Consider the following 23,546-nt stretch of genomic DNA (forward strand, 5'->3'; position numbering starts at 1 on the left):
AAATTCAAAACAGCTCTTTAATTACTTAATTGACTTATGACGTTTTCACTCATAAAATATGAACAGCTCTACAGAGTTTTTAAAAATTAACATATATAATAAAAAAGCATGTTAAAACTATTTTTTTTATTCAACAATACAAAAGGTTAATCAGTGTGTGTACGATTGTAATAATAAATAAATTTTCCAAAGTTTTGTTTTGTTATATATGCTTAAATTAGAATATTTATATACAAATTACCTATTTTGAAGATCCGAAAAGTTTATTTATTAATTTTGTTTATTAAAAATAGATATAATAGAATAAAATTGCTAAAACTTACTTTAATATAGTATAAATTTATATAATATCATATGTTCTATAGTAACATCATTATTTGAATTTCTCAAATTTAAATATATACACAAACTATCTACATATAATTTTTTAACTAAATTTCTAGAACATTTTTACACTTAACTGAAGTTAGTATTATACTATTGTCAGTTTTTAGCAATTTTATTTTGTTTTTAGTGCTAGACGAAATTAATAAATTAAGTTGTTTAAAATAAGTAATTTATATAAAATAAAATAAAAAGCGCGCTATCAGCCGAGATCGGCTATGCGTACTTGTGCATACAGAATAAAAATAAGTTGTAAAGTTTAAAGCACAGTGATGCAATAAATAAAACAAACAAGTAATAAATGAATATACAAAAAAAGAACTAATTCTGCTTCTCATTTTTTTCTTTTTCGGTTTATTAAATTATTCTTTTTCCCTTTCTTTCAGTCTTTTGTGTACAGTAAGTATCCATTTGTCGCGCTCATTTGCAAGCAACTCCCACTCATCATTGAAGCTTTTTAGGTCGCGCTTACATACGTTCTTAAAACGTAATTTTAGACGACATCGGTTGCCTTTGCCAACGACCAACTCGCCATACAACAGAGACTTCGGGATTTGCTCAGCACCCATCCTCAGTACATGACAGAGCCAGCGAAGCCTGCACTGACTGAGGTTAAAGTATATGGTGGTAAGACTAGTATGTCTCAGTACTTCCTTGTTGGTGATCTTTTGTTGCCACGCAATTCTAAGGATTCGACGAAGGTATCGTAGGTGGAAGATATTAATTTTCTTTTCCTGCACGCTAGACAACGTCCATGTTTCGCTACCATTTAGCAGAGTATGTCACACAGAGTAACTATAAACGTTAGCCTTTCTGCGAATGCTTTTCTTGCGAACTTTTGGTAATCACAAACTCTTGCAGTCAAACGAGCAAAAGTTTCGATGCGACTATTTATTTCTGTGTCAAATGACGCATTTGACGCAACATTTGAGCCAAAGTATACACATTTTTTTTTACTTTTTCAATATCCTTGCTATTTATCTTGATTGATGGTAAAATTTCTTTTCCTTGACTTAAAAATATAATCTTCTTAATACTTATAGTAAGGCCGAAATCCGAGCATGTAAAACTGATTAATTAGTGTCTGCAGGTCTTGTGCAGAGTGAGCCACGAGTGCAGCATCATCAGCAAAGAAAAGATCACATATTGTAACCATCTTCGGATTTCGCTTTGATCTTAGACTTGCAAGGTTGAAAAGTTCTTGTATGAAGCTCTTGTATGAAGCTTAATCCCAGTTGTTGAGGAACTACAAGCATGTTTTAGTAGCACTGAGAAGAAGATTCCAAACAGAGTTGAAACAAGTACGAAGCCTTGCTTTACCCCACTTTTGATTTTAATGAATCAGAAACACTATTATCATATTGGATATTTGCCCTTGTGTTTGTGTGAAAAGACTTCACAACGTTAGATAAATTTGAAGGACATCTAATCTTCAATAGTATAGCAAATAGTCCTACCCTATTCATCAAGTCAAAGGCTTTAGGGAGGTCAATAAAAGCTATGTATAAAGGCATGTTCCGTCAATTACGTTTTTCTTGTAACTGATGTACAGAGAATATTATGTCTGTGGTAGATTGTTTAGACCTATGTCCACATTGAGACTCAGGATACACTCTTTCAGCCAGCTTCTTAAGTCAAGGAAAAATTACTTTTGCAAAAGCTTTACCAACTATCACAAGAAAAGAAATTTCTCTGTAATTTTTGCAGTTCGATCTGGAACCTTTGTTCTTATATAAGGTTATGATCATAAGATCACGCATCTCATGTGGCACCATACGTTCCCTCAAACACTAGACTAAAGTGTCATGTAGATGAGGTCATAAGCATGACTTACCATCATATCAATGGCTTAACTGAGTTCTTTAGTACTTGGTTTGCAATCCAGGTCATCATCATTGGTATACTATCCATACTGTTGAAGCATCAATAGAAATAATTTTCTGTGTAGAATACAGAAGGGAAATTTGTTAAACCCATCTACCATACTGTTCATTCCTACTGTGTAAGATTTCTTTAGTTTTTGATAAGAAATATTTTGTAAGGCCATAGGGGGGGGGTAAGCCATGTTTTTACAAGTTGATCTTAATTTAAAGATTTTTTTCTAAGCTTGAAGATGCTTTTATCGTTTAAAAAAATTCAAATTATATTTTGAGATAGGACTAGTCTAAGTCGGGCCGCATTATAGGTTCCCTATGGAAAGGGAAAACTAAAACAACGAAAAAAGACTATTATATTTAAAATCTATCTCCTCCTACATTTTTTAAGCAATCTTCTTCAAACTTTCTCAGTCTAATCTTTATACAATAACAAAAAAACGTTACTTTGGAATAAAAAAAAATTGTAATTTTTTTTTTTAAATGTCACTTTTTTTTTAATTTTTGTGATAAATTTTTTAATTTTTTACATTATTAAAATTCGTTTTTTTCTTTTAATATAAGGAACATTTCTGAAAATTTAAAGAATATTGCTTGAAAAATGAAGGAGGAGATAGATTTTTAGTGAATTTTTAAATTTCCGAGAAAATTGACCCCGAAAAATTTGCGGTCTATATGTTTGTATCGGAAACTTTTTACAAAAAATAAAATATCTCAAAAGTTGAGTGATATTTTTTAATTCTATAAAAACAGGCATGTAGTTTGTAATTAAAGCTTTCATATAAAAGCTATAATTAATTTTTGTAGAAAAAAAGTCGGAACCCCCCTATGGCCTTAAATTTTTTTGTTGGTCCAACTGCTTTTCTTGATCCTTATAGACTGATTTAGTATCTCCTCTGTCAGCAGCAGTTTGAATACGAGAACTAGCTTTTACAAAAACTCAGTAGCTCATTTTCTAGCTGTTCTACAAAAAGTTTTTCTAGCTTCACAAAGTCTCTTTTGACAATTAACAAGGAAGATTATTAGGAAAGTTACACATTAAAGTTTTCTTCAAATCAGTCTTGGTTGGTATGTTTGTTCTTTCCAAAATATTTCAAGGCATTATGGTATATACTTTTTTGGATAGTAGACCAAGACTGAGAAGCAGATGTGTCCGACGAAAAGACGGATGGTATCAGAGCGGAGAAACTTTTAATATTTTCCTTATCATGCATTTCTCCAATATTTAGTCGAGTTTTATGAGCCAAATTATTTGATTTGTGCATGAATTTTTTTGTAATATGCAAACCAAATAGTGATCGCTGTTGCAATCTGCGCTTTGATAAGATCTAGTCAGAAGAACATCGTTAATACGATTGCGCCTCACTAGGATAAAGTATAGTTGGTGCCAGTTTTTAGAACGGGAATGTCTCCAAAATACTTTATGCTGCTATATAGTAAAACTGATATGGTCACACAGAAATTCTGTTTGTGACAAGACTATAAAAGGCGTTGACCGTTTAAATTTATTTTTCCAAAACCAAAATGTCCTAGACAGGTCATAAGAGTCGCGATTAGATCCAACCTTAGCATTAAAGTCACCAAAAATAACAAGCTGATTTTTTTCGAATAATTTTTTCACCATGAGATTTAACTTCTTATAGAAAATATCTTTTATTTGCACGTCAGAGTATAGCAAATATTTATAGATAAATTTTCAAATAAGTTTTAATTAATATAGCCTTTTTATATTAAAAACAACAAAAAAAAGTCAGTGTTAAATTAAGAGTAAACAGTTATAAAAATTAATAAGTAACACAATTAAGATACAACTATATGGTTTAAGCCCATATGGGAGTCTAATAATTTTTATAATAAAATTAACATTTGACCTTTTATGAAGACTAAAGTATAAAGTAATGTATGAAAGATACATTTTCATTACCAATTTTCTCAAAATTTTGAAAAATTTACTTAAACTGATTTGTTTAAGAATAAAATAATTATAATTTATAACCCTACATATAAAATAGTGCTGGTTTGTCATATAAGAAAAAAAAAACAAAAATTACTATCGATTAAATAATCAACAATCTTTTATTGATACATATTTGGTATACCAATAAAGAGTAATTAAAAAATAACTTTGAATTTTTTTAACAATAGCAACAACAAAACACAAAAAAACATTTGTAAACCTACAATATACATGAATTATAGTTTTCTAAAGTACTGACAATGTGAATTTGTTTACGCTCGATAGTTTACTTGAGTCTTTTTAGGGAACTTGTGTGGTTTTTTCGTTATCTAAAGAATTTTTTTAATAGAAAATAAGTATTGCTCGTTTTAAATAATTTAGTCCCGGTCTGTTTTTTGGATAACATATGCCGAAGTTAGTAATGTAAAAGATCCGGTCGGAACCGGATACAGATCAATTAAAAAAAATAGTATCCTGCCAGATCAGGGTAGTGTATTCGGTAAATCACTAGTTGAAACATTTAAATATGATTTGTTTTTATACCTAACAGTGTAATTTTATGAATAGAACTTGCTTAAAATAAAAATTGTCTTAGTAAAACTGTTATAAATTAAAGTATTAATACTAATAAGAATAATGTAAACTGTCGTATAAAAATATTATAAATACTTTATTAAAAATAATCACAAACAGAAATACTTTTCGACATCAGTATTTAATTTGTGGTTTAAATAGCTATAGTAACATAAACTAATAAAGAATGAGTTTTTAACACAGTAACAATAAAATTTAACGCAACTTTACTAATTTACTAAAAAGAGTATAAAATTAATCAATTCAAGTTCAACAAAGTAAACAATATGGTCGAATAGACAAATTTATTTTGTTTGCACAGTTCTGGTTTTGGGCTTAAAATGTAAATTAAATTAGAGTTTCTAGATTAACATCGTTGCGAGCTTTTGATATAATTTTGAAGTTATCCACATTGTAATTTAAAAATCAATTATTTTTATTAATCAATTGAATAATTAATATTAATTAGAATAATCGCTGAACTACTATTTATTTTTTGTAGTTTATAAACTTTCTTTTCCTTGTTAGATAACCTAATGATGTTGATAAACAGATGTAAACTCGTTGGTAGGTGTTGATTAATTCTGTTGATTAGATTCTTGTTAGTTCTACCCACGTATGTTTAGCTTACAAGTTATACTTTTATAGATTACATTCTTGGCGTTCTGGATGGGTAGCTTATCATTATTATCAATCTGGAACAATTATTGATTTTATATACTGTTCTTAAATCCTCAGATCTGTAAAAGTTCTCTATCAACCTCTTAAAACTATTTTGGACAACTACATTTTGGTTATATGGTAACTTCGGAAATACCGGAAATTTTTTATGAGTCAAGTATGGATTAAGTTTTGGCTAAATACTGTAGGGGTAGGCAAGTTTTAAAATCGGCTAAGTTAATTGCAAAAATCTTTTGTGGGCTGGACTTCTCAAAAAAAAAGTGTTATTAAGTCGCGTAACTTAAAAAATGAATAATAAAAACCAATAAAACTTCCTAAAAGCAAAAATACAATTAATAGATAAATAATTAAGCCCTTCTGCCTACTAAATAAAAGTAAGAGCCCATTTAAAAATGTTTAGTAAAAAAGCTCAACTCTGTTCGAATTAAACGAACTTCAAGCTAGATAGTACAACCTTGGGTGTATGTTGCCTACCTCAGTCTATTATGTGGGCAAATATTCGAAATATATGTATTTACAAATGAATAATATACGATAAAACAAAATACAAAAAACTCCTAAAAAATACCAAATAAACTACTTTGGCTCAAAAGCCAAAGTGAAAAACATCACTCTTTATATACAAAATGTCGTTAGTGCCAAGCTACAACAACTCAAAACGTAAGCGACAAAAGTGTCAGCGACTAACTAACCACCCGAGCGTGGCTCGAGCTCTTTCAAGGCAAACAATCTGAGAGAAAAGAAAGAAAGAAAGCCTTTTTCAACTGCCAAACACTATTAGGTGTTACAGCTGTCCAAATTCTACTATAAAAAAGGCTGACTACCTTCAAACAATTCATTTTTGATGTATAGATATTTAAATATATTTATTCAAAGTTACTTGTGAACTAACTAAAGTATTTATAACTAACGCTGTGTAACTTAGGCCAATCTTATCATATTAGTAAGCACATTGATGCATTAGTTGCATTTAATTGAATTTTTACAAGTGCTTTGTTTCCTAGGTATTAAATGCTCAGAAGGCAAATTTTAATGCAGCCATTGTTGCTAACAAAGGATCTGAAGAACTGCTTCATATGGGAACTTATTTTCGTTAGCTTTTATCTTACAAAATTTAAAACAAAAGTCTTTTTAAGTTTTTAGTATAAACATTTTTATGCTTAAATTGTTTGCTAAGCAACTATATGAAAAAAATTATTCAATAAATAATACCCAATAGACTATGTACTTAATGAAATTATTTATGTAATTCATCAAAAAAATTCTAGTCTGATCGTTGAATTAAAATTTTAATCTGATAATTAATTTTTTTTCTGTTAATTAAGCTGGTTAAAACTAGTTACTCAAAAAGCATTTTAGTACGTCTAAACATATTTCAGCTGAATTACAAGCCCAAATAAACATACCATCTGTGTTTGTTGGTGAAACGGCTGGATATATGCTAAATGATTCATACGTATATAATCTCGAGTAAGTACATAATTAAAATTATTACAAGTGTTTAATTTCTTTTACAGCTTGTTAAAAGAACTTCAGTAATGTTTTATTAGATATATATTTAGTAAACTATTTATATAACTTTTCTTTTATATAACTCAAGTCAGCAGCCCTCGACAACATTTATAACTAAATATTTTGTTATATAAAAAGTCACAATTTTTACATATGTTTCACAGAAAATATGGATCAGAAAACTGTTGTTTATTAGTAATCGCAAATTTTCAATTTTAGAACTTTAAAAGTGTTATAAATATAAGGACCTAATATAGTTTTGGTGTTAAAAGTTTTTGTACAGTAAGTTGTAATTGAATATACTTTTTTTTTTTGGCATATTATCACTTAAAAATTTTATATTTCAAAAAAGCTTTGTTTTAGTAATTGTTAAGAAAATATATTGAGTAAAATGTGTAAAGACAATAGTATAAAAAAATTATAAACTGTTTGTGTACGCGGCCTGAATTCCTTTTAAGTTTAATTTAGTTTGGTTTATCTTTGTTAAAATTTATTTTCCGTAATAGGGTTACAAAAAAACCTGGTAAAGCCTGGAATTTTTAACAGCTTTAACAAGTTAAGTAATAAAATTTCGATTTGACTAAAAAAAATTATCTTAAAAATAAACTTTTTTTGTCATCATCAAAAGATTGTTTTATTAAAAAACACATTTAAAGTAGCTTTACACTATTTTTTCAATGCTTTTATACTGATTAACACAGTTTGTTAACTTAAACGTAATTTTTAATAAAAAATGAACCAACAATGTGTAATTTTGAAAACATGGATAAAATTTTGAAAACCTGGAGAAAGTTTGCCAAAAACATTTGGCAAACAACCATGATAAATATATTTTGTCTTTCAATTTTCTTGTTTAGTGATTTAGTCTTATCTGTTTTAATTTTTAACATCATAACTATTACTTTGTCATAATATGTTTTATACTTTTCTAAAGTTCTAAATTTCGATAGTTTTTAGCTAATAATAAACAAAAGTTCAAATGTTCAAATTCTGAAACATATGGAAAAAGCTGTCTTTTTAATTTAACTAGATATCTTGCACATTATTAATGTTTATACTTAATTTACAATTAAGTAAGAAGAGTAAATTAAGTAAACTTAGTTAAGATATTATGTGTTACGTATAACTAGATTAAAATTAAATGTTTTCAAGTTCAGGATCGTACCAAATTCTTAAGTTTCCTTGAAAATCCTTGAAATAAATCATTTTAAAAACAAATGTGATTATATTTTATGAAAAGTGTTGTTTTTATATAAAAAAATACATTATTTTTTGTTATGTCTTTTTTTAAAATTTGTTTTATAAATATCTAAGGAAAAATTAAAAAGCATTTAAAGAATTTTCTGTTTTTCGGCTATCTAAATTATATTAACAGGGTTGCCACAAAGCCTGGTATCCTGGAAAAACCTGGAGTTTGAGAAATTAAAATAACCTAGAAAATTCTGGAATTTTAAACAATTTTTACATGTTAAGTAGTAAAATTTTGGTTTGACCTCAAAAATCTAACAAATAGGTACTTTTTTTATCATCTTCAAAAATTTTTTTTTAATAAAAATATATTTTAAGTAGCTTAACAGTATCTTTTCAATTTTTTTATACTATTTTACACAGTTTTTAACCTTAAACTTAATTTTAAACATAAAATTTACCCAAAAACGTGTACTTTAAAACCTGGAGGAAATTTTTAAAAACTGGAGAAAATTTACCAAAAACCAGAAGCAACCCTGTATTTAGATAAAAATAAGGTACAAATTGTGCCTAAACAGTCTAAAACATTGTTGATCTGAACATGTCAATGAACAATTTTGAGTTCGAAATGAACATTGTTAGCAATTCTTATGAGAAATTTAAGTTTACTCTCAATTGTTTAGGAAGCTAATAAGTTTTTTCAAATGCTATTATCAATCAAGAAAAACATAATGTGATATATAGTTTTAGTAATCATTTTATCAGTAAATATATTAGAATAGTTTACAAAGCCTTTATTATAATAAATTCAAATATGTTAGAAAATAATTAAAAAATGAGTGGCAGAAGAAAAATATTAGAAAAACAACTACTGATAAGCTACTGATAACCTTAATAAACGGTCAAAATAGCTGTTTACAGTTTTGACAAAAACCAAAAAACTTATACACCTGTATTCCTTTTTAAGTTTGCAATTTTTACCCAAAAAATGTGTTCAAAGTTCAAATTTGAATTAAAAAATTTAAATTTAAAAATTATATTACTAACTGGGTATTAATGAATAAAATATTAATGTTATGACTTTGAAAATTTATTATTTATGGTTTTTCATATTTCCAAAATTTATTTTAACAGTTTATTACTAACAAAACAATGTTTCACTCCTATACTTGCATATAGGAGATCCTCAGTTGTTGTAAATAGGTCTGAAAAAATTTTTGAACAAAATAAATGGAAGTAAAACAAAAATAAAAACTAATGGTTTAAAAGCAAAAATAAATCTTAAATATACTAAACTTGAAATTATTGAAATAAAACTTGAAAATAGGTTTTTCATATTTGGTGAAATTAAACAAAAAGCAAAAAAAACTTGCAAAAATAGGGTGAATAGCTACCAAATGTGAGTTGGCCATCAAGGGTAACCTGGTCATCAAGGATAGGTTAGCAATAGAAAACTAATCTTTAACATGTTTCTAATAATAAAAATAAAAAGGTAACTTAGTTTCAAAATTAGGTTGCCATTTATTGCTCTTAAAACTTTAGTATTACAGATAAAGGGCAGGTATTTAAAAAAAAAATAGTACAGTATACTACCGCTTAAGTACGCACTTTTTTTGGTACGCACCCCGCCTTAAGTACGAACTTATCCAGAAAGACAAAAAAATTTCTTAACTAAACTAGAAAAATAAAAGTTTTAAAAATACAATTCAATCTACATTTTTAACTGTGCCGTTATATGTACAATTTATTTATCAAAATAAAGGTTGTTTTATTAAAACTTCTAAGAATTCCATTTTTTTTTGCCTAAATTTTCAATCATCAAGTTTTTCCAAATTATTTTATGTTTCTAGGTAGAATGGCCAACCTGCTGAGTTAGCCTGAGACTTTCACAGCTTTTAAACTAGGGTGAGTAATCCTGAGTAGTCTAAGTGGCCTGAGATTGTGACAGTCCTGTTATTGTTATATGTTAATTAACTAAAAACTTATGTAGTGGTTGCAAAAAAGTGAAAAGAATAATGATATGTGAGCTGTAATGCTATAAAATAAATAAATCTAGATGACAAAGTTAAAAAAACCTACAAATACAACATAGTTAAGTCATAATTTAATTTAAATGTACACACATTGATGTTTTGGTAAACACAATGTAGTTTGGTACTTTCCCTCTAACAAAACAAAATATGAAAAATATGGCTTAATATTCTTTTTTATATCATTGACTTTCTGTATTAAATCTATGTATTAATTATGTAGAAACTTTTTATAGAAAAAATAAATCATTTTAATACCTATTAAAAAATTTTGCAGACTAGAATTATGTATTAAATATTATCTAAAATAAAAAGACTTGTTTATTTGGCTTAATCATTTGGTTGCTAGTTGTAAGAAAGAAAACAAACAACTAAATTTCATATTATACTCTGTCGTCAAAAAGTACGCACTACCCGTGCTAAGTACGTACTTTTTGATCGGGTTCAATTTGTGTACTTAAGCGGTAGTCTACTGTATTTAAACAGTTATTCCAATAAATATTTACTAAATTCGATTTTAGGAGTTACAAAATATATTACAAACTGATAATAGATCCAAAACATTTATTTTTAAATGTAGTTTAGCAGTAAAACAATGTTAGTATAGTTGTTTAAACTAAGATTTACTAAATTTAAATTTAGGACTTACAAATTGTTAATAGATTTAGAACATATATTTTTTAAGTAGTTTAATTTTGCAATATATGCAATAGCTTCAATAAAAAGAATTTTCAAAAGAATGTTTATTTAATGTTTTAAAATTTTATATGTCTTCATAAAGTTATCGACTTTTGTTTAATATATTGAAATTAGCCATTTTGTAAAAAAAGATCATAATTTCTTGACTTCACCATTCATGTTAAGTTCGCTTTTTTGGGTTTTGTTCAAAGTTTGAACTCAAGAAGAAGACTATTGTGCTTTATAAGAGTTTCGAATTATTTTTAGTAAAAGTTATAAGTTCTAAACTTAATGCAGAGAGTTTACATAATTTTTTAGTTTTATTTCTACTTTTTAAGTGAGTATTGAACTATTAAAAAGTATTTTGCTAACATGTAAACTTTGGAGTTTCTTATAAAGTATGTTGAAACAAAATAATCATATTAACAAAACTGTTAATTACTTAAAAAATATGTTTCAAATGTAAGTAGAAAGTTTATGTTGTCAGTTTAATAACAATTTTGGAAAGTAATTTATTAAAACGAGTTACGTTTTCCGTACTATGAATAGCACAGTACAATGAGGTTCTGAAGAAGTTTCAAGTAAATTTTTTTATTTTATTAACATGATTTTTTATCTGATTAATTTATCTTTATAATATGTACTTTAAACAAATCATAAATAGTAATTAGAACTTAAGAGTATAATTATATTTTATTGTTATTATATTTTAATATAATTCCATTGCTATGTTTATCATATTTAGTTTAAGTTTGCACATTTATGTTTTTAAAGTATATCAATATAAGCATTTTTAAATCAATTTTTATTAACTAAACAATGTCCCTGCATGTACTAACTTAATTATTAAAAAAAATCTATTAAAGTTTGTTTACTTATAAATATGGTTTTATTCAAATAATTGTACAGAACTCAGCCTTATGTAAAAATAACTCGAGGAGAAGCACCATTCCCATTCAAATGGATATTGCTTTTGTTTGGAGTTGTAATGGGAACATCAGTATTTGTGCTCTTAACTTCTCTCGTTAGTTTATTATGTTTTTCAATATTGTTTAGGTTTCTTCTTCACACAGAAGCTCTGAATAGTTACAATTTTACAAAAAAAAAAAAAAACACGAGATAAGTCTAAAAATTATAAATTATTTAAAATGAAAACTGCTGTATTTTACTTAATTTCTTAATGCTGTACAAATTTTTAGTTATAATAGGGATATAAAAAAAAAGTATGCACTAAGGTGCATTTGGTGCCCCTCAAAAATAAAATATTCTAGTAGCAAAGTGAAAGTTTTTTTTTCAGCGTGGCAATTTTAATTGAAAACAACATAATGAATAAAACTTCTAGATGTTACCAAAACTGAGCTAATGACATTTGAAAATTTCGTTTAAGGCCAAAGAGAGGTCAACCTTAATTTTTAATAGCTTAGCAAGTAACCTAATTTACCAAGTCACAATAAAAACAGACGCACAACAAAATTTACGTAGCCTCAACTAGTAGTAAATTTATAAGTAGATACCGGAACCACAAGCACTAAACTAGCACTATCTATCAAATTAAATTAGGGATCTAGAAGGTTTAGAAGGGTTTCGGGTTTAGAAGGGTAGGGGGGTTAATGATTGACTTATGGCTAAGAGGTCTTTGGCTCTGAATGCGAGCACTGTTAGCCCGAGTTTGAATCATAGTGTCTGGAAGACACTCTGGATTTGGACTGACCCGTGACATAGTTTAAATTTACTTTAACAAAAACTATTTAATAATATAAAATACAAAGCAGTTGGGATAAATTTATATACTAAAAACTTAAAAGTAAACCAATTTGTAACAAAATATAAAAAACTTAAAATGAATAAAGTAGTTAAAATTAGACAAAAATTACAAAAAAAACTCAGGTTTGTAAAAATCAATAAAATTTTATAAACTGTTATAAAATTTTAAACAATGTTAACAAAAATCAAGAAAACACTTAAATTTGTCTAAAGACAATTTAAGTATCTTGCTTATAAAAAAAGTCAATAAAATTAGTCACTAGCACACAGGAAAAGGTGAATCTACTGGAAGACAATCAACTCCACTCCAATTCTTTCCTCAGAACTCAGACTACTGTCTCTAACAATAACCCAAGCTCACAATAGTCATTTCTTTGAGTGATGACAGTTGTTATAGCAACAATTTCAAACTTCTTGTACTATAACTTGTCAACATCTCATTTGTTGTTGTTTATAGCTTGCCCAACAACAAAGTGTTTCCAATTAAAAAATAGAAATTGTAATTAAATAAGTATCGTTACAGATTGAAAAAACTTAAGCTATTTAAGTTACTAAAAGTTTTGTTTTTTCCTACAATGTATCCTGACAACCTAATAAAGTTTAATAAGGTTCTAATACTCAACAGTTTATTAATAATCTTCAAAATTTAATTTTTACTAGATTTAGTGATGATATCAGTTTAATTAGATATAATAGGTATACAGTATACTAAACGCTATAGTATTTATGATAAATTTATACAAGAAAACATAAAGAAAAGAATTAGCATATTATATCGTGCTATAGTTATTTAGTATAAGATTCTGTTATTACTTTATAAATAGTTTAAGATTGTTTAATATATTTAATAATTTACACTAATAAATATAAAAATGACAACAACAAGAATATTCGTTTCCCTTTTTTGTAAGTTTGTCGAATAGTGTTTAAATATACTTTCTAACTTCAAACCACACAAATAAATTGTAAAATAATTAAAAAAGAAATATGTATCGAAAATATAAATAAACTTTCAGACAAACTGAGTAAAACAAGTTATTTGCCTAGACTAAGTTATTAAAGTTTTTAATCTTATCAAAAGAATGAATCAATGTCATAGGTTATAAGGGTTTGTAAAGAACAAAGAAGAAGAAGACGTAGCAGACTGTCAAGACAACGACTTAAGGAATTACCTACAAAGCAGTGGTTAAAATGTCAGTCTTAAGTTTGTTATTCATAAGGTACTTTGATAACTTTATACTAAAAAATGTAGCATTATCGCATGTTGCATTTTGTTTAATATAAGTGATACTAATCAATACAATTATACTTGTCTTTTTATTAAGAATTACTTGTTTTTTAAAACTCAGATTAGTTTTTTAATTTTGATAAAACCTTGAAAAGTTAAAAAAACTGTTTAAACTAAATTAAAACAATAATTATAGTCAAGGTTTTATAGTTATATTTTAAAGAGTAATATATTGGTAGATATTTTTTTTATGTAATGTTATGAAGCTCACTAACTATTTTAAGATGTTTAAAAAGTATCTAAGACTTCTTTTGAAGGAAAGTATTTTATGCTACTTAATATATTATAATTTTTATGATATCAACAACCAAGAATATAATTAAACACATGGTTCTATTAGTTCTTTTTTTGGAGCTTTTTATAAGTTCTTGCCAGGAAATTTATACCAGTTTTAAATTTGTTTTTGTGAGAGTTATAAAATAGTCTTACAAAGATTATGCTGATAAGCAAATTAGGCTTAACTATGTAACATAAAAATAGCAATAACATAAATTCAACTATGCAACAAAAGTATAAAAAAAGTTTTAAAAGGCATAAATAAAAAACTCAAAGGATTGAAATTATTCTTAATACTTAACACTAAACCACACTATAGATATGTAAGCTTACTACATAACATTCAAACTACGTTATGAAATAAAGTATGAAACATTTTTTTAAGGAAGTAAATTTAAGTACATTTCAGAAAAGCAACAAATGTTTTCTACCGTTACCCAGTTCTCACTATATAAAATGAGATAAAAGTTAACAGTTAATACTGCAATATCTACACCGTGGGCTGGTAAGATGATGATAGCTATAGTAAAAAACAAAGCTTACATTAAAAAACAAAGCTGTTCATATAATGTTTATAGTTTATGATTTAGAGAGAAATTATCTTATCTGCTCAATGGGCTGGCAAGCGGTCATTGGTTTTTTGGTTACTATAAAATTAAATAAAGTGTTATACATAGCCTAATAGAACTTGATTTCTTGTCTTCAAAACTGTGTTTGTTTTTAATTTAATTTTACTAGGATTTTTAAAATTGCGTAAGTTGAAGTGCGGCAATTTTTTGCTTTTTGCTAGTTTATTACCCAATAGTTTATCTCAAAAATAAAATGTTATTAAACTACACTTATATATTTAACAATACACTCGTGCTTATTCTTTTCTAAACTTCTCGGATGTTATATACAGGGTTGCCTAAAAACCTGGAGTCCAAAAAAAACATTGAATTTGACATTTTAGGGTAAGAAAAGTTAAAAGAGTTTAAGAAATTTGGAAAAAAAATCTGGAGTTTTGAATAAAAAACCTAAAATTTTAAACAACTTTTACATGTATATTAACTTAATTTCAATTTGACACAAAAAATCTATCCATATTGACACTATTTTTTGCTATCGTCAATATTTTCTTGTATTAAAAAACACATTTAAAGTAGTTTAACAGTATTTTTTCAATGTTGTTATACTATTTAAGACAGTTTTTTACCTTAAACTTAATTTTATACTAAAATAGACTTAAAAACTTGTACTTTTAAAATCGTGGATGAAAGTTCTCAAGTATCTTTGGCAGCCATGTATATAAAATTTCTAATAAATAAGTTAAGTTGTTTGGAATATCAAAATAGTTGATATTTTTTTTAATTAATTTTTTTCAAAATTCAATGTTTTCTTGAAAGCCGGAATTTGGTGGTTGCAAGCCATATGTTTAAATAAGCAATCTTCGCTGACCGCATTTGTAGTTTTAATTAATACCTGAACTTTTTTTTACTTTTAATAAATAACCCAAAAGTATGTAGTATAAATTAAAAAACTCAGACCACATAATATCTAGAGTGAGTTTTATATCTCCCCTATAATTATGCTTCCGAATTTTTTTACTCTACATAAAAAACCCCAAAATATTTAGTGTAAGTTTCAACTTTTATAGTTTAAAGGGCTAAATTTACCTATTTTTTCCAGATTGTCAACCCCTGTTTTAATTCATCCGGTTTTTTTTCAGGCTAGAGCACTTATAGTAGGAAGCTAATATCAACGTACAGAATAATCAGTTTTTTAAAAGAAATTTTTTTGTAATTTTTAAGCAAGCAATATTTTGAAGCTTTTTACGTTATTTTTTGAAAAAAAAGTAATAAAAAACTATCAGTTTTCAAACAACTTATATATATTTTTTCAATATTCACACTACCAGTGGTCTACACGGTATTTAAAATCAGTGCACCAGGCACGTAGATTGGTACGTTTCCGCAAATCTGCGCACTCCTGATAGATAATTTCGACATGTATGTACTCTCTTGTATTTTTAGTGTCGTAAAAATAAAACGAGTTATATACATCTAAATTGTAAAAACAAATTATACAGTAATCTTCCTTTATTCTACCAACATATGTTTCTGTGTGTCAACGAATCAACACACTTCAACTGGGTTCTGTAAAAAAATAATTACTGTAATGAGAGAATAGAAGCATAGAATAAAGTAGGTGTATATATGTTTTCATTAAAATAAGATATATTCTACAATTCATCTAAATTGTATACATTTAGCGCATTAAAGATTTAATTTGTCAAAAAGCTGCATTGCAAAATTGATTCTAATCGAAGCTGTAGCTTTTTCTTCAAAAATCAAAATCAAACAATTTTGTGTTAAAAAAATTTGCATAATTTAGTGATGATTTCCATTGACTATCTTAAATGTTTGATTAAAATACTTGTATTATGCAAATTTTGCATCAATACAAATGTTTTCAGTTAAATTTTGATTTTCTTATACTTATCTCAAAGAAAGTTTTATGGGTTTACACAAGTGGCAACACATAAAGAGTCTGAAGTCAGCAGATACTGATGGCTCAGTATCTGCAAGACCCGTTAACTTATTTTTTTGTCTTAAGCCCTTCTTAGTCTTAATCATTCTAATGGTATAGTAATCACTTAAATAGTAGCTTAAATTAAAAACAACCGGTTATAAATTACACAGCACAGTTTAATTAACAATATTTTATAACAAATGTGATTTAAAAAATACGTATTAACTCAAGTAAAATTATACAAAAAGTTGAGAAAGCTAAAGAATAATTCAATAATTTCTTTAATAAGCAACAAAGTTTAATCTATAATTTGGTACTTCTTTTAAAGCAACAAATTTACAAAAGTTTAAACACTCAACTGCAATCCACTCAGAGTTCCAATTCAATGATATGTCATCAGCCAGAGTTCAACAATAAACTCCGTTGCTACAACAAGAATAGCATTTTGTACTAAAAATTCGTCGTTAAGCAAACGTCATAGTGCTTTAATAAATTTAAACTTGTCAGTGTTTACAACTAGTTATTTTGTAAACTTATTAACTATTATCACAACGCAGGGCAGATATCGATTACATTTTCCTTTCTTTTTACCCTTTTTTGGCATTCTTGGCCAGGCTCCAATGATAAGCCTCAGGGTCATGAATAGACAGGAAAGAAAAATCACACATACTGGTTTGCTAAACAACTACTGACGTCACTCATTAAACTGCTTCTTTTCTCTTGCAGCTGAAACAGGTTGCCTGCCTGCAACTCGTCACACTTCTCTAGACACTGCTGGTGATTTCAAAAATGTCACGAATCCATGACATGTCAGCTTTTTTTTTAGTACCAAATTAAAAAATTTAACTAATTTTGAAGATTTAAAAAAAAAAAGAAAAAAAAAAATTAAAAAGGAGAGAAAAACTTGTATTAAATTCATACATGTATTTTAACCAAAAATAATATTTTAATTGCAACAACTAAAAAAAATCAACTACTAATAAATCATTAAATAAACTAGTTACCAAAGAAATAAATAGAAAGAAAATAAAATTATAACCAGTTGTTTTCCATTCACTACCCCTAAATATACATAAACGCTTAAAAACAGTAAAAAAAAAAAACAAAAGATACTTACGCCGAATGAACGCTTAGAATTCATCTGAGCTAGATGCTTCGGCATAACTTATGGGGACTTTTCGTTCCCTTAAATTGTATGTTCTAGTTTCCTCACAAGTTGTAACTCTGGGAACATACGCTTTCACGTTCCTTATAGAAACCTTTACCAACCCAGAATTCTTTTGAATAATCATACTTTGCTCTGAACAAGAAAGCACTTTTTATGGACCATGGTAGAGTGTGCTAAGTTTCCGCTTGTTTTGTCTCCTAAACCAAACCCATTCGCATTCGAAAATCCCTGGTTCATAGTATGATTTATTATTGTGGCGCTTAAATTGCCTACCAATTTTAGCCATCATATTCAAAAATACTTTAGTTTCTAGAGTGTTGGGTGTGGTGATAACGTCAGTACCCTCAATTTTGTCGAACATTACTCTCCCCGAGAGATTCTGGGCCGTCCCTAGAGCATATTGAGCTGGGGAAAAAGGTGAACCTTCAACGAAGGTATTGTTTAAAGCTGTCGTTATCAGAGGCAAATGCAAAGCCCAATTTGTCTTATCAGATAACGCGCGAAGTGCAACATTGATAGTCTTATGTTGCCTCTCAATGAAACCGTTAGATTGAGGGCTGTATGGGGATACCAAACGATGATCTATTCCTAACTGCTCGAACGCTTCGGTTAACGCGGTGTTAACAAATTCACGACCGTTATCGGAAACAACTACTTGAGGGACCCCGAATGGACCAACCCAACATTGAAAAAAAGCATTCCTGACAGTCAAAGCTTTCTTATCTGTGATCGGCATAGTTACAAGAAACCCTGTGGCTCGGTCTTTGGCAGTTAAAATATACTTATTATTACAAGATGACTCATTTAAAGGACCGACAAGATCTATGTGAACGAACTGGAATCGTTCCGTATTGTCTGGAAAAAAACCAATTTTTGGACGATTATATCTTGTTACTTTGGTCGCTTGACATACCACACAGCTTTTGACCCAATGAGTCACATCTTTTATCAATGTAGGCCAGTAATAGTCTTTTGCAATAGACTCGATTGTTTTATCAATTCCCAGGTGCAACCTATCATGGGCCACATTAAATGCTGTTAGGCGCATAGATTCAGGCAGAATGATTCGCTTATTATTTTCGTCTACCACTACCGCTAAATTTTTTGGTTGTAAATATTCGACCGTTTTCTTCATATTACGTGCGGTATCTACTAGCCCTGGTTCATTACATTGCAAGACCGCAATAACTTCCCTATTTATCATATTAAAGCTAGTCGTATTTTCCCCGATCACTTCATTTAACGGACTACCTAAAATTTCCTCTTCACCGTCTAAATCACCGTAATCAGACTCGCTGTCTTCAGCCTCTGACTCAGACGTATAAACAAAGTCAGAATCCTGGTTATACGCACGAACATGCATTGCCGACTGTGGGGGTCGGCTTAAACTATCTGCTACTACATTATCATGGCCATCTATATGCCTTACTATTGGATTAAATTCCTTGATTGCGCATATCCAACGTTGTTCCGCTGGAGAATGATTACCCATTTCGTTTTTAATGGCCCTTTCTACTGATTTACTATCAGTACGTATTATTAAGGATCTCCCCAATATTCTGCTTTGAAAGTGCTTAAGAGACAAATACACCCCGCGAAGTTCCTTATAAAAAGTAGAACGTACTTGCTTAAATGGAGGGAGCTTTTTTGAAAAAAATGCAAGCGGTTGCATTCCCCCATTTCTCCCTTCTTGTTCCAGAACTGCGCCAACGTGGCTGTCGGAAGCGTCCGTGAAGAGAACTAGGGGTTTTGTGTGGTCTTCATAGCTTATTGTTGCTGCTTTAACTAACAGAGCTATTGTGTCATGATAAGCTTTGATTTGGCTATCAGTAAGTTTAATAATTGCCCTATTGCTTGCCTTAGATCCCCCCGAAATTTCATTAAGCGGTGCCATTACTTCGGCCAAGTTTGGTATGAATCGATGATAGTAATTAATCATACCAATTACCCTTCTTAACTCTTTGCGCGTGTTTGGTAAGGGTAATTTTTTTAGAGCTTCTACCTTAGATTCCACAACATCAACCCCGTCAACACCTACTGTATGACCTAAAAAATCTACCTTAGTTCTAGCAAAAGAACATTTTGCTTTATTTAAAAATAAACCGTTTGTCGATAATGTTTCTAAAACCTGTTTTAAATGTGATATGTGACTGTCCGCGGAATCTGAAAACACAAGAATATCATCTAAATATACAAAAGTGAAAGCCCCACAAGAGGACAAGATACTGTCCATAAACTGCTGAAATCGTGTTGGCGCATTCCGCAACCCGAAAGAAGTCACCTTAGGGACGAATACCCCGGAATTAGTTATGATAGCAGCATATTTTCGTGAGTTTAGATGAAGAGGTAAGCTATAGTAAGCTTCTTTAAGATCTAACGTGCTGAAAAAACGGGTACCTCCCGGAATTCTTTCCGAGAGCGTATCTATGCGCGGTAGCGGGTATGAAAATGGGCGTGTGTGGGCATTCAAAACTGTATAATCAACACAAATACGCAAATCACCATCTTTTTTGGGCACTACCGTGATTGGTGATGCACACATGTCGGCATCCCCCTTTACAACAGCACCTCTCGCAATTAGGTCTGAATAATTTTTATCTACCTTTTGTTGACAAGTTAAATTACATCTTCGCGCCTTAATCATTCGCGGTTTATAATTGTCAACTATAATTTCTAGAAAGTGGTTGTGTTTTCTAGGAGCAGTATAATCAGGAGTTTTTGTAAGCTCAGGGTAATTCAACAGTAGTGCTTCACACTTGGTCTCTAACGTAGCTATGTTATTACTATCCTTAACTTCCCCGTATTAATTGACACAACTACCGACGCAGACAAGTCAGCGGCCCTAAACAGTTTAGTCGTTTTGTTAGACAATTGATGCGTCAATTCTAACGTGAAAGGGCATATTATCAGTTTGTTTGACATTAAAATGTCCATACCTAAAATGCCATAACTCCTATACTCTTGAGTAACCCAAAAATTATGTTTAATGGTTTTTAAATTACCTAGCTTAAGGTCAACGCAAGCACTCCCTATGGGGTGGATTTCATTGTCGCCAATACCCTTTATAGTTCTACTGAACGGCTTAAAGTAGTGGTTTATGCCATTTGTTAGATTCTTAGGCAATATAGAAACTTCACATCCAGAGTCAATTAAGAAAAGAACGTTTGTAACATTGTCCTTTGCAAATAATAGACTTTGAGGCAAGGTTTTCGGATTTATAGACGATTTATTTGAAATAGCAAACGACCAATTAGTTTTTACAGTTGGTTTTGTCGTGATATCATTACGCAATTGAGAGTGAGAGTTTGTTTCAGGTGATAGCTTTTTAGGCTGCCATGGTTTGGCAGAGGGACGAATTGGTACGGCTTCTACAGGCTTATTAAGAGGAACTCTGTTCCCATCCTCATGTCCTCTCATTGTTTTGAAGATGGGAAATCGTTTTTTTTTGATCGTGTTGTTGCCGTAACGGGGACATAGGGCAAGTTGCAACTGCAGCACAATAGTCTGCCCTATCTCCAAACTTTGCATGTTTGTGACAAAGCGCGTTTTGTTCGTAATTCGTGCGCTTGTTATACCCTTCCCCGAAATACCCCTGACTACGACTGTGTTCATAGCTGCGGAAATGTTCCCTTTTTTGTGGGATGTTCTCATGCCATTTTTGTTTGTAAGAGTATCTCTTATTGTGCTTAAATCGCTGAGGTTCGTATGAAAAGTTTTTAGCATTTTCAAAGACCCTCTGTTCTTCAATATCGCATATAAATTCCGTGCGCCTAATAAACTCATTATATTCAAGCCCAAAACATTCCTTAATTTTGTTTTTTAAATTATTAGGGGCATGTCTGTGCATAAAGTATTTAATTCTGTCTTCCTCTTTAGACTTTGCCCATTGCTTAGCTGCCAAAAACAAGTCCTGGAATTGAACTGGCTCTGGCCATGATGGGCTTGCACCTAATATACGAGGCAATTTGCTACCTTTGCCTTGTAAAAAGTTAACAAGACTGCTATACGTTCTGTCTTCGTCATGTGTTTCAACGAAGTCAATTATATCTGAACGGGGCCAAATTCTCTGGAGAATTTCAAACTTCTCCATTTCAGATGTTATACCATAAGCCGTACACCGGTCTGCAAAAAAACGTAACTCCACAGCCGGATCGCGTACGGCATCAATTTTTTGAAAAAGCTTACAATTTTCAAGAGTTTTTTTCTTGAAACTTATTTGTGTTGACATTTCGCCTAAAGCGTGCGAGGTGTGATTGTTAAGGGTGAGGCCGCTGTCATTTATGGTCTTATTAGTATCTAATCTTCTATAAATTGCTTTTAATTCATTTTTTAGTTTATTTTTTTTCTCTAAAACCTTAGCTTGCTCTAATAAGTGAGCTAAATCCTCAACGTCTAAGTCAACTTCATCTAAAGCATTAAAATCTACAATTTCATTATTTTCCCTAGTCTGCGCGCTTACTTCTGTTTCATGAGCGCTGTTTATGGTCGCTTGAATATTGCTGGGAGATTGTGAGTTCGATATCAAGTCAGAGTCGCCATTGAAGTCAGCAGATACTGATGGCTCAGTATCTGCAAGACCCGTTAACTTATTTTTTTGTCTTAAGCCCTTCTTAGTCTTAATCATTCTAATGGTATAGTAATCACTTAAATAGTAGCTTAAATTAAAAACAACCGGTTATAAATTACACAGCACAGTTTAATTAACAATATTTTATAACAAATGTGATTTAAAAAATACGTATTAACTCAAGTAAAATTATACAAAAAGTTGAGAAAGCTAAAGAATAATTCAATAATTTCTTTAATAAGCAACAAAGTTTAATCTATAATTTGGTACTTCTTTTAAAGCAACAAATTTACAAAAGTTTAAACACTCAACTGCAATCCACTCAGAGTTCCAATTCAATGATATGTCATCAGCCAGAGTTCAACAATAAACTCCGTTGCTACAACAAGAATAGCATTTTGTACTAAAAATTCGTCGTTAAGCAAACGTCATAGTGCTTTAATAAATTTAAACTTGTCAGTGTTTACAACTAGTTATTTTGTAAACTTATTAACTATTATCACAACGCAGGGCAGATATTGATTACAAGTCAAAGGAGGTGTTAAGCAAAATAAAATGCCTTGTATACAGTTATCACTCATACTTCAACATTTTATTTTTAAAGAATCAACATAACTGCATATTTTCATATTAAATTCAATAAAATTAGAGGTATTTTTAATTGCAGTTTTCCGCTAGGACGTTCCCGCGTCATATCAGGTGTTTTTTTTTTTTGCAGATTCGTACCTTTTTTGAGCTAGCTACATCCCTGCAGTGAACTATAAACTAGAATACAAAGTTCTGTACACCCAAAACTCAAAACCCCTCAAAAATTTAGTGACTTTCTTTAAAATGTCCGGTTATAAATACTTAAAATTTTCAACACTCCCGTCAAATATGTCTGGGACCTTTTTTTTGTATTCATCATGAACTCCGGAGTATCTGGTGTATATAGAAAGTTTATAAAATTATCTAATGCAGTGATTAAAGACACTGGATTCTAATTTTAAAAATTCTCTCTAATATATCTAAATATTTTTTTCTCTGTATCATAAACTCCAGAATACTTAGTGGTAAGTTTCAAAACTACCCTCAAACATGCCTAAGACATCTTTT

At 29.4% G+C, this 23,546-nt stretch overlaps 1 protein-coding gene across 2 annotated transcripts in view; it reads left to right on the top strand.

Moving 5' to 3' along the window:
- Positions 1-23,546, top strand: part of LOC145835631 (E3 ubiquitin-protein ligase RNF13-like) — a 59,714-nt gene that overhangs the window by 6,345 nt on the left and 29,823 nt on the right. For both annotated transcript variants that reach the window (XM_082943305.1, XM_082943306.1), the window contains 4 exons: positions 6,474-6,561; positions 6,849-6,939; positions 11,787-11,901; positions 13,741-13,834. In XM_082943305.1, coding sequence (XP_082799431.1) covers positions 6,474-6,561; positions 6,849-6,939; positions 11,787-11,901; positions 13,741-13,834 — 388 coding nt within the window. The remainder of the gene's footprint in view (positions 1-6,473; positions 6,562-6,848; positions 6,940-11,786; positions 11,902-13,740; positions 13,835-23,546) is intronic.

The sequence above is a fragment of the Thalia democratica genome, chromosome 5 (assembly GCF_965202585.1).
Source record: "Thalia democratica chromosome 5, ktThaDemo2.hap1.1, whole genome shotgun sequence".
Taxonomy (NCBI): Eukaryota; Metazoa; Chordata; class Thaliacea; order Salpida; family Salpidae; genus Thalia; species Thalia democratica.